The sequence below is a fragment of the Ictalurus punctatus genome, chromosome 5 (genome assembly GCF_001660625.3).
Source record: "Ictalurus punctatus breed USDA103 chromosome 5, Coco_2.0, whole genome shotgun sequence".
Lineage (NCBI taxonomy): Eukaryota > Metazoa > Chordata > Actinopteri > Siluriformes > Ictaluridae > Ictalurus > Ictalurus punctatus.
The window spans coordinates 7,110,214-7,128,249 of NC_030420.2; the positions used below are offsets into that span (position 1 = coordinate 7,110,214).

The following is an 18,036-nucleotide window of genomic DNA, read 5'->3' on the forward strand; positions in this document are numbered from 1 at the left end:
CATATTGAGGTATTTTTTTTCCCATTCATCTTTGTGTTTTATAAATACGTGTATATTTTTAGGATGCAAGATACTAAAATGACCAAATTACATTGAAACCTATTTAGCTAAGCTAGCTTAGGATTGCTACATACAATTTTATGTTTCTAAGTTTATGGTCCTGGAATTGGTGATTGTTGTTATTGTTAATCATTAAAAGAAGTACAAATCCACTTCACATTAACCAGGAATGATAACTTGTACAGTTTTGGTATTATAATTTGCTTGCTTGACTACTTACTATGGTTATATGCGAGGTTAAGGGTATAACCCTGTTTTATGAACACCGGATTACATCCAGGGGCAGACATCAAGATACCTTCTTTTGGGCAAGTGCACACATGCGTGGACCTTTTAACACTTAATCATGTGATGACTATACTAGAAAAAGCGATCAGTAATGGCCAAGATTCCCTTTGGAACCTTCTCGGCGAGTTTGGCTTCGGTTCAGACTTATTGGGTACCCTGGTAGGTATCCAGTGTTCATAGAACAGGGTTAGACCTTTAACCTTACCTTCTATTCCACGCCTCCTAACTGCCAGGGGCAGTGTTTCTACACATGGATAACCTTATGCCAGTGGGTCTTGAGGAACGGACTTGCCCTCGGACTGACTGGAAGTGTGTTTGGATATGCTCACTGCACTCGCTCCATTGGGAGAGGATATAAAATCTGTAAATAAATAAGTGAATGGCGTTTCATGCCTCTCGGTACAGTGTGTGAGAATGAGCACTCCCTGTTGAGCAGCCACAGACGATCTGTTTGGTTACACTGACATTTGATTTTCACTTGGACTCCTTCTCACAAGGCTGCTTTTAGGTCAAACGTGTAGGGCAAGCCATGTGTAGGCATGTGCTGTGAGCTCAGGTGCAGGCACAGACTGTTTGGAGCCTTTCAGCGGCCTCGGTGCTTCAGATGTAGCTCTTCGTGCAGCCACCAGTGATGAGCTGCAAGACAATGGTCAAGCCATTTGTAAACATGTGCTGCAAGCACAGGTGTCGGAGCACAACAGAGGTTTATCTGTCCAGTTCCAACACAGGCACAGACTGTTTGGACCTGCTGGTTGCCTCTACAGGCTAAATGGGGTTTTGCTACCAGATAATGTTGAAGCCTTTGAGCAACTTCTCAACATGGTCTTGCTGCACGGATAGCTCAGGGAATGCCTGGACTGAAGATCTTAAATCTGGCACAGTCAGTGCAGAGACTGCTGATACCTCACTGGTATCCATCGCTCCAGAAAGGCTACATATAGGCTGTCTGAGCACGATCCTGTAACATCATTTATGATCACCAGAGCTAGCTTAACCACTACAAGCACAGGTCATACTAGAGAAAAACTGGCTGTGCTAGTAGAAAGGCTTGTCAGGATGAATGGATGAGGAATCTGTGAAAGAATGGCTGCTTTACTGAGCACTCCACCATCAGCCACAAGCTCTTTCTTCTGCTTAACATCATTCATTTTAGTTGGATCATCTGTGATTCAATATCTGCACTGCGCATTCTGTGTATGGATGTTTTTTCCAATATCTGTCTCTTGATGATCGACACCGAAGCATTGAAAACAGAGCTGATGCCTGTGTCCAGCTCCAATTGTGAATAGTGGGATCCCCTTTCCTTCAGCACTGTCCCGAAGACCAACTTCTCGGCAATGTGACTTAAAAGAAACATGGTAGTAGTAATAGTAATTTTAAAAAATGACAGTTGTAATTGTAATCTGTACTCTGTACTGCAGACAGATATCGATAGATAAGGATATAGACTTATGTTATTTTTTCAAGTATTCTAATAAGTTTATACAATTAGTGGGTTGCTTATAAATCCACCCAGTTCAACCAATACATGTCTTCAACCAATAAAATTTACAATGTATTCCTAGAGTTGAGATTAAATTAACTGAAATCTTAACAAAATAACAAGAATAAGTGGGAGGACCACTGAAAAGAGTAAGTGAGGCAATACCTCAGTAGAGGCTTGATTGTTTCTGTCAAATTTACTATATCTCTTTAGAAACAAGTGTCTTCTGGTCTTCTCTGCTCCTGACACTGGCACATTTGGCATATTTGTAGATTCATTTTTTATATATTTATCTAGTTATAGCTATTACAGTAAGTTCATTCAACATTTTGCCATGCAGTTTGTTTGGGCTGCTGGTGCCCATCTGTCTGTACTCTGTGTACATTTTCTGATTAAGTCAAGGTCATTTGAAAATCAATATATGATGCAACCACATGCTCAATGTCTGGGGTGCTGAGAGCTTCATGGTGTTACATCTCATCTAGAAATAGCTTTATATAGCAAAACGTAACAGTTGTGGAGCCAACCAAGTAGGTGTGAAAGACAGGACTCAACTCAATTTTTAAGCTGCAGCTGATGAAGATTCAAGGAGAAGCTGCGGTTCCAAAGACCTGAGATCCAAAATACATCTAATCGAACCACTCAACGTCAGTGAGTTAAAACGATTGAAAACTTTCTTTGACAGCAGAAGAACTAGATTATAAATTTGCGGTCCATATATGACATGTTCATGTCAAAGAACAGCTCTTGAATATTTCAAACATTAATAGTACCTTGGTTATCGTAAGTCTCAACTTAGATGATGCTGATTATTGAGAACTTCTGGAAGTATAAACAAAATATTTACATCTACCTCTGTACTAAATCATTTCATCTATCATCCTAAGCCATTTTAAACAAGTTTAAGAGTGGATAGGAAAATATTGTAAATGAGTATAATCTAAACTATCATCATCAAATTCATTATATAATACAATTCATGATACCATTTAAGTAGAATTGTACTTTTATGTGGCAGCATGCTGGAGCAGTGGGTAGCATTGCCTGCCTCACTGCTACAGGGTCCCTGTAGACCACTGTGGCCCTGTCCAGGATAAATGAATGAATGCACATTTGTACATATCTTTTTATATAAATGGTTTGCTTGTTACTGGTAATTAAATAGTTTTTGCTACAGTTTGCTGATGGCGTTTTATTGCATTAATCCTTCCATTCTAGGTTTTTATTTAGAAGAGCCTAAATAACAATTTTGTGTTCTCACCAACTTCTATAAACAATCAAATAACCTCAGGTGACCACCACAACAGCAAAAAAACCCACAACAGATTTCAGTATGTAGTAATACTGTATATTACTACATAATAAATGAATAATATATATTCTTGTGTGTGTCTGTGTGTATTGGGTTCTTTTCAATCTTATATAATTGGACAAACAGTTGTGTAAAGTTTTAATCTGAAGTTTATATTTGTAACACCCAGTTTGCGGATTTTATTTTAAATAAACAAATAAAAATGGTACTGAAATTTGCCCCCCCCCCCCCCCCATTCAATTAATAATAATAATAAAAATAATCGGCCAACTAATTGATTATAAAAATAATCGTTAGTTGCAGCCCTAATGAGATTAGAAGCTTTTTTTTTTTGAAACCCTTCCAAACAACTTGTGGTGATGTAGGTGACTTTGGATTGTAGTTTTGGAAATTTTCTGACTCTAAGATACAAGTATCTTCTGCAGTTCTCCAGCTGTGATCCTTGGAGATTTTTTGTCCACTCGAACCGTCCTCTTCACAGTGTGTTGCGACAATATAGACACACGTCCTCTTCCAGGTTGATTCATAACATTTCCAGTTGACTGGAACTTCTTAATTATTGCCCTGATGGTGGAAATTGTGCATTTTCAATGCTTGTGCTATTTTCTTATAGCCACGCCCCATTTTGTGAAGCTCAACAACCTTTTGCAGCACATCACAGCTGTATTCCTTGTTCTTACCCATTGTTATGAATGAATAAGGGAATTTGGCCTATGTGTTACCTCATATTTATACCCCTGTGAAACAGGAAGTCATGGTTGAACAATTTCCTGTTCCTAGTCACCCAGGTATACCAAAAAAAAAAGTCAAATATCAATGGGAATGTATGTCAAATATATTTCTCATATGAATATATTCTCATATGAATTCATAGGGGTACCAATAACTGTAGCACACCTATATTTAACAGATTTCTTTTTTGATAAACCAGTGTTGTGTTTGCAGTTGTTTGATATCCATCAAACAATCCTGTTCCTAGTCACCCAGGTGTAGTGAAAAAAAAAGTTAAATATTACTGGGAATATACTTCAAATATATTTCTCACATATGAATTCTTGCAAATATTTGTTGCACACTTATATTTAACAAAGGTTTGTTTTTGTTTTTTTTGGATAAACCTGTTTTGGGGTTGTTGTTTTTTTTGCAGTTGTTTGATATCCATGAGAGCAGTGTATTTTTGTGAATTTTTTAAACAAAAGATCAAAAGGTTAAACAATAAAGACACTTTTTCACAGTCTTCTTTGCTCATATTTACCAAGGGTGCCAATATTAGTGGAGAGCAATTGCAGTGTTTCAGTGCTTGAAGTTTCAGCTTCAACTTCAGCGCCGATCCATCCAGAATCACAATGCTCTTCCTGAAGCTCACTCTACTCACCTGTAAGTTTCTTCCATGATTTTCCAAATTCTAATTAATACCTAATGGATTAATAAATTGGATATAAATAGCTAAATTATACCTCTTGCATCATAACAGTAGAAATAGTAAACAAATAGCAGAATTTATGTTCTTTTAACAATAAGGTACCTGTGTTTTGCTTCACAGTTATTGCAGCTCAGGGCTTGTTTGTTTCTGGAGGTAATATTTGAATGCATCCAAATACCAACATTTTAAATAACCTAACATGTGATAATGGAGAGCCTGAGGGAGTGATTTAGGCTAACCTGTTTAAATATCTGTGCAAATAATCTGTTTCTTCAGAGAATATGATTACCTGCGAAGGTGATATCCATCGCCTTACTTGTGGTAAGCTTAAATTTTCTTAATTCTCCAACAGTATATAATAAGTCTAGGATAGCTGTATAAAAGATTTCATCATTATTATTATTATTATTATTATTATTATTATTATTATAGGAAAGAACATAACAATACTGTGATAAATTTATAAATATGTTTTCAGACACTGGACTGATAAAAGTGAAATCTTCTCTGTACGGCCGTACTTACAATGATACCTGTAGTTTTAACTGGTCGCCATCTGAGGTTGTCAATACCAGCTGTTCCTTGAGGATTTCCACTATTGCTGATAGGTACTGGGTTTCTTGGGTTGGAACATACACAATATATGCACCACAATTGGCAGAAATTTAAATGCAGTAATTTATGTAAGAAATAAAACACAACATTGCATACTGTGATACAAAAATAATGAACTACGTAGTGGTGTGATGCGGGCCGTGAAGCAGAGTTACTGTTATCAGCACATACAATGCCCTACACTAATATTGGCACCCTTGATAAACATGAGCAAAGAAGGCTATGAATAATTATCTTTATTGTTTAAGCTTTTGATCTTTTGTTCAATAAATTCATTAAAAAATACTCTGCTCTCATGGATAGCAAACAATTGCAAACACAACACAGGTTTATCAACAACAACAAAAAATCTTTGTTAAATTTATGTGTACAACAATTATTGGCACCCCTATGAATTCATATGGGAAAAATATATCTGAAGTATACTCCCATTGATATTTAAAAAAAAAAAAAAATGAGGAACTGGACATTTTGTTAGGATACATGGCATCATGGACTCTATCAAATATCAACAGATATTAAATGAAAACGTGACTGCCTCTGCCAGAAAGCTTAAAATGGGCCGTGGTTGGATCTTCCAGCAGGACAATGATCCGAAACATACATCAAAATCAACACTAAAATGGTTTACTGACCACAAAATCAAGGTCCTGCCATGGCCATCCCAGTCCCCTGGCTTGAAACCCATAGAAAACCTGTGGCATGAACTGAAGAGGAGAGTCCACCAGAGTGGACCTCAAAATTTAAAGTATTTGGAGAGATTCTGTATGGAGGAATGGTCTCAGATCCCTTGCCATGTATTCTCCAACCTCATCAGGCATTATAGGAGAAGACTCAGAGCTGTTATCTTGGCAAAGGGATGTAGCGCAAAGTACTAACTAAAAGAATGCCAATACTGTTGCACACCTAAAATTAACAAATACAGGGAACTGTAACTGCACATAACAGCAGATCCTGAAGTGTATTATTCCGCTTATACCATGTCAACTTTTGTAATGAACAGCACATCATGTTTTTATCTGTTTATAGTTTCTATTCATATAAATGTATAAACGTGATACTTTTTTACATTCAATGTTGTGGAATGTACGCAGGACAAGGTAGCTAATATACTTAACTTACTTAACAGCAGCTATAAACAGTCATTCCCTCCATAGTCTCTCTTTTTTTCTTTCTCTTGAAGTTAATAAGAAAGAAAAGTAGCTTGTCATGTTACTAAGATACCAGAAAGCTGTTAATCAGTCTAAAAGACTTGCTAGTTGTGTGTGTTAACGCCATGCTTACATGCATCTTGTTTCTATGAGGACACACAAACCAAAATGGGAGCACAGTTTTATTGATTTGAGAAAACTGATTTGTGTGATTTGCAATGAAACAACTTCTACATGAAAGAGTTTGAATTGCAGATTTAGTCTACACATGAACTAACACCATAACCTTGGTGAGAGCATTTGCTCTGTTCACCTCCAAACAGGTGCAATGGACTAAGAGAGTGTGAGTTAAAGACGGATTTACTTGACACCCCTGACCCATGTTATGGAACTTACAAGTACTACAACACCACTTACGACTGCATCAATGGCCGTAAGTAGTCTGTAGAATAGGGGTGTGTTGGAATTTGCAAAACATTAGAGGGGTGATGGTGATGTGCTTTAAAAGAAATTACTTTCTGTGATTGTTTTGTCTCAGTTAACATACAACATTAAGGTTATTATTGGATTTGATCAGAAAATATGTTGAGTCCAATCCAATACTGATCCAGTCTCAGCTGCAGTACAGATACTCAGTATCAGTATCTTTGTTTAAAACAACAACAACAACAACAACAACAACAACAACAACAACAACAGCAAACTAGTATCATAGTGCATCTATAATTTTTAGTTTTTAAATAAATATTTGTATAGCTGTATAATCATTTCATAAAAATCTCCCATGGTTTTATGCTATACCAGTTTATCCTCACACTGCATGCATATGTTTTTATCTCCTTCCTCTAGGGGTCACTGTGATCTGTGAGCGTGGCTACAGCACACTGGACTGTGGTAAGAACTTCACTGGGTCTCACTTTTTTTTTTCCTTTTTTTTTCTTTAAATAATCTTGATGTTTGCTATGGAAGTATCTTGTGGACAATTTTCAAAAGCAATTCCAAACTGTATTTGCAATTGCGTTTCCTAATTGTGGACGCATAAATTGTGATAAAGTCTACCAAATTTCAAATGGAAATGCAAAGTCCATTTGCAGTTGCATTTCCCATGTCTTATGAGTTATGATCCTGTCATATCAAAATAGCAATAGCAATTACTCTGTTTGCTATTTCAGTTCCTCGAGGTCGCGTACAGAGCCTGACAAAATTCAAACGGAATATCAAACCCCTTTGCATTTGCATTTCCGATGCCTTGCAAAGAAACCTGTCAATCAGTGTCGGGGGTGGGAGTATACTATGGGGCATGTTTGTATTTGGAAGTGATGCCAGTCACAGTCATTGGCCAAGAAGGAAAATGTTCTGTACAGATAATTGATAATAAAGTAAATGGTTTATTTAAAGATAATGAAGGATAAATTTGTCTTTCTGGCTTTTCTGGCTCACTGGAGATTGTAAGGAAAACCTTTTACTAAAGGAGGCAGTGCCGGTCCTAGATTTCTGGGAGCCCTAAGCAAAACTTTGTCAGGGGGTTCCTGTCAGCAAAACATAAAAGTAAAATTTACACAATATAAACATACCTATAAACTGTAACAAATAAAATACATTTATTTAATTAACAAGTCTAAATGAATGAAGACTGAAAGACAAAGCACTAAACTGGCAGTAAAAACAATTTTGGATGGCACCATCTGGCCCCATCTAGCAGTTAGGAAAACTATAACAGCTATAATTTTTTACCAATGCGTAATTCACTAACAAAACAAAAGCGTGATAAATATAGTTTACTCAAGAAAGCTTAAGTAAACATACAAAAATACATCAATAATTCTCTAAATATGAAAACTTTAGAATAATGGGCATTGTTTTTGAAGCATTGTCAGGAGTCATTCGACAGTAAACAATATACGAGATCAAGGGGGCCCCCTGGTGGTTTGGGGCCCTTCGCAACTACCCGCACTGTCTATGGACCTACATAAAATTATTGTTATTGAAATGTTATTATAAAACCGTGTTTTTTATTTTAATAATAGCAAAATATATATTTTTTCAATGGCTCTTTCGAAAAAAAAAAAAAAAACCGCATTAACCAAAAATGAAGAAAAAGGCTCTTTGGTGAAAAAAGGTTCCCGACCAATGGGTTAGAGCATTCACACTGCATGCTGAAGCGGTGCGTAGCAGCAGCAGCGCAGCAGAAGCAGCAATGTTGCGATCATTTCTGCGCCGAGTCTATTGTTACTGTAATGCTTGGTGTGGAACCTGGCTAGTTTTATGGGCAATTTGTTACAATGAAAATTACATCCCAACAAAAACTTTAAACCGCTGATGCTTTATTATGCCCGTGTTCGACCCCAAGGTGCTCTAAAATGTGGTTGACTGTGACTGACGTCACTTCCAAATACAAACATGCCCCATACTATACTCCCACCCAACACTGATTGACATGTTTCTGTGCAAGGCATTGGACATGCAAATACAAAGGGATTTGATATTCCGTTTGAATTTTGGCAGGCACCTTACGTGAACGAGGACATGAAATAGCAAACGGGGTAATTACTATTGCTATTTTGATATGAAAGGGTCATAACTCGTAAGACATGGGAAATGCATTTGCAAATGGATTTTGTGTTTCCATGTGAAATTTGCCAGACACTGTACGTTCGTGCAAACGAAAATGCAAATGGTAATGCACGATTATCGTTTGCGTTATGTCACAATTTATGCGTCCACGATTAGGAAACGCAATTGCAAATATAGTTTGCAATTGCTTTTGAAAATTGTCTGCAAACTACTTCCATAATTTGCATTGATGTACAGCAGTTTAACCTGTGTCTCTGTGCAGAAGATGGTTCTATTCAAATCATAAATGCAAACTATGGACGTGCTGATTCGGTAACCTGCTCCAATGGACTCTCTAACAGTTTGATCAAGAACACCAACTGTTATGCTCCAAACACACTCTCAACTGTGGCCGCACTGTAACAGTTTTTTGTTTGCTTGTTTATTCTAATAAATGTTTTACCTATTAGATTCATTTTTATTTAGTAGATGCACTTGGCATTCACTGATAAAAGATCAAAGATTAACTTATTTTCATTAAAAGGTGCAATGGACAGAGGAGATGCACTGTAGAAGCTTCACAAAAGATCTTTACCGATCCTTGCAGTGAGACTGTTAAATATCTCACTGTGTCTTACATCTGCACTAGTGAGTAAGCTGCTTTCTCTGGCAATCCTTTCATTTAACCTTTGTTTTTGTTTTTTTTTTGTTGTTATTGTTTTTTTTTTAAATAATCTTGGGTAAACAAGAATGAGCTAAGTTTTTTTTTTTTTAACCATTCATAGTATAAATGTTACAAATGAATTTAAATGAAGATTTTTAATATGCAAATCTATAGTTTGTGTGGTTTTCCTAGTAATATTATTTTATTTGGATTAAAGTGTTACAGAAATTATTATGAGAAAATAATTTTTAATATATACAAACCAAAATATTTCCTACAGGAGAAACTGTGACCTGTGAAGGAAATACTGCTGTGCTGACATGTGGTTTGTGCTCTTTTTCCCCCTTTGAATTTCTCACCTACCTATTATATAGCATGTTACATAATAAAGACTACACTAAACAGCATGCATACTACCTATTATAAAACAAAGATTTTAAGACAATATCCCATTAGCACCAAGTGGATCTTATCCCCACTGCTTTTCTTTAAATAGACTTTAATAGTTTATTTTCCCCTTATGCTAAATTCAAATTTTAGGTGCTGACCATTTAAAGATCGTCAGTGCTAACTACGGCCGAACCGATTCAACCACATGTGCTTCAGGACGCCCCCTGAGTCAAATCTCCATTACAAATTGCTACACACCTAATGCACTAAATGTAGTGGCAGCTAGGTAATGGAAGTACTAACTGAAGTATGATCTTTATCATTATTATACATGACTGTTAGCATTAACATACATTATTGGTATATATGGAGACAATTCAAATGAAAACCCATTTTTTGCAGATGTGAAGGAAAGAGCAGCTGTGTGGTGCCAGCAACAAATGATGTTTTTTCTGACCCCTGTGTTGGCACCTATAAGTACCTGACAGTTGTGTACATCTGTGTCTAACTGTAAGTTTCTCTCTCTCATCTATCTAATGCCCAAGAATCAGCTAATACTGAGCCCCACATATATCATTTATACAGTGATATACAGCCCACTGTATTTCTATTTGTAGTGCTGATGAATTTTCGATTCTGATTGGTCAGAAAGTCTTATTTTCTATGACAGCAGTTCAGTTCTGTTGTCTGATTCAAATCAGAAATGCAATACTTCGCATGGAACAAAGACACACGGGGGTTTAAATATACAAACTAATCAAAGGGCATACCACAGAACAGCTGAGATAAATTAGGAAACAAATAATTACAGTACAGGGGCGGAGACAGGACAGAAAACCAAAACAAATAAAAGCACGTGTCATGGTAAACAAAGTCTGACAACCTGGAAGCGTGTGCTGTCGCGCTTCAGGCAATTCATGCACGCTGTTGTGCTTTTGGTTCTTTGAGTGCACCGCTCGTTCTGGCTCTCAGTGCAATGGGAAATCTCTGACAGATCTCCCCCCACCCCAAGGGCGCTTCTCCTGAAGCGCCTCAAAAACACTCTCCCCGGCGGTCCTAGCCCTCTGGGCAAAATGTCCACACTGAACTCATAGTCCTGAGGCAGGCATTATCCTAGTAATGGGCTTCTTCCAGAGCTGGGGAGCAGATGTGGGCATACTGACAGGATCGCAGGGGTTCTTGGGTGGAAACCAGTCGTGGGAGGCTACATCGCCAGCCTCTGGCAAGAGCAACGCTTGGTAGGTTGCCTCGTTTGCCTCAGGGGTGAACAGGACTTGGTGGGCAGTCTCGTCAGGAGCATGGCTGCAGAGACCATGTTGGTCTCAGGCTGCAGCTCTGGAGATGAGGTCGCCACGTAGACCTCCGGCTGGAGCTCGGCAGGGCAGACCACCTCGTTGGTCTCTGGCTGGAGCTATGGAGATGAGATTGCCATGTTAAAAGCTTTTATTAAAGAGACAGGCAGACGAATCCAAATCGTATGGCAATAACGTGGCCAAAAACAGGTGGGGGTCAGGCGCTCTACAAATAACACAAACTAGGTAAGGCAAAGTTCAAAAATGAGAAACTATGGACAGGATCATAAAAATGGAGACACGAGGACAAAGAAAGACTTTGTCTGTCTCTGGCGGCAAAACATAGAAACGCAATACTTCGCACAGAATAAAGACACATGGGGGTTTAAATATACAAACTAATCAAAGGGCATAACAGAACACATTACGAAACAACAGACACATTAGGAAACAACCAATTACATTCCAGGGGCGCAGATAGGACAGAAACCAAAATAAACACGTGGCACGGTAAACAGTCCGACAACCCAGAAGCACGTGCTGTCGCGCTTCAGGCGCCTCTGGCTCTCAGTGCAAGGGAAAATCTCTGACACCGAAAACTATGAAGAATTTAAAGGGCAAGGTTACTAGATAAATAAAAATAAAGAGAGACAGATACATCATTAAAAATTGGAAAATACAAACATCCTTAAATAGTTTTTTTTCTACTAAATGTAGAAAGATGATTCAGTAGAAAATATATTGCAATCCCAAAATATACTTTATATAAAAAGATTCTGAACTTTGCAATTAAAGAAATGTGTTCAACTTTAATTTGATTTACTGTTTTATGTGCAGTGCTACAGCTTTCTTTCTTCCCCTTGTTCTTTTGACTGCTGTTGACAGAATAACTTGAGGGATTCCAGCTTTCTCCCCAGTCTCTTCAGCCTGAAAAGGAATTAGACCGCAGTTTTGCTGTTGGTGCACTTAACATTTGCATATTATATCAACTGCTGTAATGATTTTATTTCTTAAATGTACTTACTTTCTGTTAAAATACTGTGCAGTAAAGTATAGTCTAAATGCAAGTATACCAGGGATGAGAGTTGTGCGTGTTTATGTGCAGAGTTTATTCAAATTCAGACAGGTCCACTTTCAGTTCAACTTCAACTTTCAGACAGATTGCCTCACATTATAGTGTTGGGTCTGAGTCCACCTTTGTCGAGTTCGAGTCGAGACCAAGTCCTTAACCAATCGACTCCGAGTCCAAAAGGTGCAGAGTTTGACTCAAGTCCGAGTCATTAATGGTCGAATCCGAGTCGAGTCCAGAAAGTAATTAAATTGAAAAAAGATTTGAAATTGCAATTGTAAACTCACACTGAGCTGTTAAATTAATATTTTAACCTTCAAAAACCAATGGCAACATAAACTTAACAAATAATCCCACTTTTACATCTTGCCATTGCCATTTAATATTTTTATTTCATGTTATCAGCACCTCAACTAGTTTCCTATCAAAAAAAAAGGTTTCAAAGTAAAAATGGAATATAGAGGTATATGTAGAACTTTTATTATATTGGAAGTGTATGAAAATACAAATTAACCTGTTTTGTTATTGTATCAAACTATATTGTGTCCTCCTGTTCGAGTTGACATTTCAATGATTTGATGCCTCTCCCCCACAGTTATACAGACTGAGAGAGAGAGAGAGAGAGAGAGAGAGAGAGAGAGAGAGAGAGAGAGAGAGAGAGAGAGAGAGAGAGAGAGAGAGTACAGAGTACAGTTACATTTAGCAGCAGGTCATAACAACAAGCTTCATGCTTTATTACTGCTTTTAATCTGTCTATGAATGACAACAAACTCATTTCTAAGCACAGCTCTGTTCTTGTAACTTTTTTCATTTTAATTCCTAAAATAAAAAAAATAAAAAAAATCCCTATCAGCAGGTTTTATGATATTTACTAGATTAAGAAGTACATTTTTACATGAGATTCAAGACTGGAATCACCAAATGCTTATTTTTAGGGCTGGGTGATATGACTACGATCTTATTTCACGATAACGATACGTTTTCTCAGGTATAAGTCTATCAGTAGTGTACGAGTAAGAAATACTACAGACATTGAATAAAGCAATTAAATGTAAATAGACTTTACTATATGACATATTCAGTGATTCTTATTAAATTTACTGAAGTTATTCAGTCAAGTGAGTGAGTGATTTTCTCTTTGTGTTTTGTTGTTTGATGAACATTAATGACAGAGACAGCAGCAGGTTTATTAGTCTGCTGTCACTTTTAGACCTAATGCACAGATCCAATATACTGTATTGACACACCTTCGATTTCCCCCCCAACTGTTTACATACACTTAAGACATAACCGACTGTGTTTGCATGAATACTCAGCAAGACCTACACTTTGACATGATGTGCAATTATTTGACCGCCCAAGTGTAATAAGCCACTAAAGAGAACTCAATTCAGTATTCACACGATGAGGGGGCTTTCTGTGCTTGCGTTACAAGTGTGTGCACACAGAAAGCCCCCTCCCATTCAGGTCAAATTTGTGCAATCTCTTTCTCTTTCTTTTTTCTGAAGGCCTTATCAGAAGTCTTTAGATCTTGGCATGATGACACTACACACCTCAGTAGCAAAGGCTAAAGACAGGTTCCACCTGCACTCCCTAATCACTGGCACCCAATCTTGAACACCTGATTCTAATTTTATGGAATTTAAGGTGTGATAAATGTAGAGGTGTACTTACTTTTTCTATGTGACTAATCTGTTTTTTGTTCATTGAAGTTGTAAAAATAACAACAAAATATAAATTTTATGTGTCATTTGATGTGTGTATCAACTTTATTAATAGGCACTGTTTCAATGAGGATCAAATGTTTGCTTGTAAAAAAACAACAAAAACAATTTCCATGGGGTGTACTTATTTTTTCACATGCTTGTATTTACTAGAATTGGTTCCAAATAATTTTCCAAAAAAAAAAAAAAAAATCTACATTATAGCCTATAGCTGCAGCAGCAAAGGAAAGGATGATGGTGACAGATAAAGTTTAAGATCATAAAATTATTCAAGAGTGCTGTTATACTGAGTATCATCACGGCATCATTTATTTTTCTCCATCAACTAAAAGAGTTCTCAAAGAACCCACAGCTGGATAGAGCGTTGTGTGCTGCCATGCAATTAAACATTACATTAAACACATGACTGTGAGGAGATCTATATACAGCACATCCAAGGTTATCAATGATGATACTAATTTTTGTGTTGGGGTATTTGTTTCAGCAGGTGTAGAATGGAATTTTCCTCCATTTAGTAATCTTTCTACCAGTACATTGCTCTTATCAGTATATGTGCACTAACTATGTGACACAACTGAGCAATATGTACAGTAACCATTATGTGTAATAACTATGTGATACAATTAGGAATTTCTGTAATAACTAATTATATGTGCAATAGCCAGAATAGTGTAAGAATACAGAATGAGGAATAAACTAAGAATTTTGTGGGTGTAATTCTGTGTAATAACTAATACATGTGCAATCAGGGTGAATTGGAGGTGAAGTTGAGGTGAAGTATATGTACCCACCAGCCTGTGTTAGTGCAGTCTTAACACCAGCAGAGGAAACTCATTCTACCAGTGTTGACAGTTTATATGTAAGTATTTTATTCTGTATGCCATGTTAAATCCATCTAAGTAATTGTATGCTTCTACCTGTGTGGAATTTAATACAAATGAATAGCTTATTTATTTGAATAAGTATAGCCATCATAATTAGCAAGAATGCCATGACAGCATTTGTTAAGTATATTTCCAAGTACTTGTTAAATCTTGGGATTCCAAAATAAACAATCTGAAATGGTTATCGTAAAAAGATTTTGTGTTAGCAACATATTCATGTTTAACGTAGGTGACTAATAGGTAAAGGAATATTTGTTGCACTGACTTACCAGTATGTTGTAAAGACTTTTACTAAAATGTTTAACTTTTACTGCATTCACTATATGTATGAATTGTATAAATCCATCTGTTCCCATGGTGCAGCACTTGAAGTTTCAACTTCAACGTTGACGCATCTAGCATCATGATGTTCCTGACGCTCACACTGCTCACCTGTAAGTTTCTTCCATGCTTTTCCATATGAAATCCTTGGGTGTGTTAAGCTACATCATATGTCTTACATCTTAATAGAGGAAAGAGTAAACAATGAACAGAATTTATGCTCTTTTGGTAGTAAGTTATAGTGTTCTTCTTTACAGTACTTATTGTAGCTCCTGACCTGCATGTGTCTGGAGGTAAATTCTGAATTCAGTCAAACACCAACATTTGAAACATTAATAAACTAACATTATAATAGCTTGTCATGGGTCTAAATACATCATTCAGGTATACTTGCTCAAAATATGTATTTGAATAATCTATTCTTTCAGAGAATTTGCCCTGCTCTGGTGATGCCAGCATGTGTCGTAAGTTTAAATATCCCACCTTCTCCAACAACAATACTAAATATTTTCATTCTTTCTCTCTCTACATTTGGATTTAAACCATGTTAAGGAAATTATTTGAAAATGATGTTTGCAGTATTTCTAAACCTTGCTTCATGTAGTCCATATAAAAATATCTGTCTAAACCAAAAAAGGAAGTGATTCATTGCATTAATGTTTTTAATCTGTTTCCTGCAGCAATAATTGTTACCTGTGAACATGGTACTGCTGTGCTGAATTGTGGTAAGTTATTTGTTCAGTCTTATTATCTACCTACTGTATAATATTGTATAGGATAGTACATAATAAATATGACATTATACACCTCTTATTATAGGACATAGCTTTTAAGACAGCATCCCATTAGCATCTAGTATAAATGCATGATCCAGAAAAGCTGAGTAATGATGAGTGTTATACCAAACAGATCTAGAATTCTTTCACCACAATTTTGGTCTTTTTTCCACAGTTTTTTTTTTTTTTTTTTTAATGACTGATCATTTTTCCCTTGTGCTAAATTCTTCACATTTTAGGTGCTCGCCGTATAAAGATCATCAGTGCTTTCTATGGCCGAATTGATTCGCGAACGTGTGCCGCAGGACAACCCCACAGATCTATCTGCAACACACGTTGCTCCTCACCTCATGCAACAGCTAAAGTTAGAGCGAGGTAACAGAATATGACCTGAAGTGTGATTTTTATCAATATCACAAATGACAATTAAAATTAGCATGCATTACTGATATCTATGGAGACAATTCAAATGAAAAACATTATTTTGCAGATGTAATGGAAGGTGCTACTGTCAGGTGCCTGCTAACAATCATTTCTTCTCTGACCCCTGCTATGGCACCTATAAGTACACGAAAATTGCGTACTTCTGTGTCTAACTGTGAGTTTCTCTCTCTCCCTCTTTCTCTCATTCATACATATATATATATATATATATATATATATATATATATATATATATATATATATATATATATATATATATATATATATATATATACAATGTATAATGAATGAGACTTAGCTAATGTTGAGCTGCACATACTGTATATTATAACACTTTATATAAGTCAAAAAATTAACAAAGGCCAAAGTAATTAGATAGGTAAAATTAGATAAAGAAATACGATAAGATAATTAGATAAAAAAGTGACTTAAGGGAAATAGGAACTTTAATTTTTTTTAACCAAAATGATAATTCAACATATGAAATACTGCAGTCTCATATCATGTAAATAAAAATATTTAGAATCTTTTATTAAATCATTTTTTAAATCTGTATTCTGTATTACTTCACAATTCAAGTATAGTACATACACTATGAATGGTATTTTATATGCTGCAACAGTAATACATCTATTTTTTCTTCCCTTTTTTTCCTAATGACAGAATAACTTTATGTATATATATATATATATATATATATATATATATATATATATATATATATATATATATATATATATATATATATATAAAATTGTTTTTACACCTTTTTACACCTCATGTACCATGCATACAATGGGAAAGGTATTTTATGTGCTATTCTTTTTTCCTTTGTTCTTTTTACTACTCTTGACAGAATAACTTGAGGGATTCCAGCTTTCCGCAATGGCCTCTCTTCAGTCTGAAAAGGAATGAGACCAAGTTTTACATATGGCAAACATGCAGATGTTAGAGTGCACATGTTTTGGTGTTGCTTTGGTGTTGGTGTACTTTATATTTGCATGATATATAATTACCTGCTTATACCATAATGATTTTTCTCCTGAAACTTGTTTATTTGCTTTACATGTAATCACTTCCTCCTAAACAAATTAACTTTATTAATGATTCTGCAATAAACTATCCTCTAAATGCAAGCATAACAGGGATGAGGGTTGTGTGTGTTTATGTGCAGAGTTTCTAAAAATTCAGACAGTTCATTTAATCCAAGGCAGTGATTGTCCAATTAGTGATCTGATAAAGAAGTCCAATAAAGATTTCAAACATAGTGCTCAATGTAGCAAAAGGTAATCTAAAGGCAGAATGCATGTTAGCAGTCCAAGGTTGTCATATGAGCAGATGGTTTAGAAATCAACAAATTACACACACATTAGTCTACTATCTACATTTATTCATAGACAACTCAATAAAAAAATAAATCATAAACTAAAGAGAGAAAGATTATTGTCAGGGTAGTCTTTTTTGGTGGCAATTACAAGCCAAACATATTTTAACCCTTCAGACAGTGGTGTGATCATTTTATATAACAACACTTCATAGGGTGAATGCCTTTGGGCCTGGTTGTAGACTAATGATCTTATTTTAGTG

The 18,036-nt window shown here is 36.0% G+C and overlaps 1 protein-coding gene across 2 annotated transcripts; it reads left to right on the forward strand.

Annotated features, from left to right (window-relative positions):
- The first annotated feature begins 2,258 nt into the window (after positions 1-2,258).
- LOC108265027 (rhamnose-binding lectin-like) lies at positions 2,259-17,591 on the forward strand. Of its 2 annotated transcripts, XM_053679998.1 has the most exons (20): positions 2,259-2,482; positions 4,403-4,520; positions 4,687-4,719; positions 4,843-4,887; positions 5,045-5,174; positions 6,656-6,765; positions 7,182-7,226; positions 9,169-9,304; positions 9,430-9,533; positions 9,830-9,874; positions 10,090-10,225; positions 10,342-10,441; positions 11,074-11,177; positions 15,281-15,342; positions 15,487-15,522; positions 15,658-15,693; positions 15,910-15,954; positions 16,245-16,380; positions 16,496-16,603; positions 17,306-17,591. In XM_053679998.1, exons 2-19 carry the CDS (start codon positions 4,490-4,492, stop codon positions 16,599-16,601), a joined length of 1,440 nt encoding a protein of 479 aa, XP_053535973.1. In that variant the 5' UTR covers positions 2,259-2,482; positions 4,403-4,489; the 3' UTR covers positions 16,602-16,603; positions 17,306-17,591. The 2 variants fall into 2 exon arrangements, with proteins under 2 accessions (XP_053535973.1, NP_001316192.1); NM_001329263.1 differs by lacking the exons at positions 11,074-11,177; positions 15,281-15,342; positions 15,487-15,522; ... (3 more) ...; positions 16,496-16,603; positions 17,306-17,591 and adding an exon at positions 12,117-12,965 and having other exon boundaries at positions 2,259-2,478; positions 10,342-10,449.
- Positions 17,592-18,036: the final 445 nt, after the last annotated feature.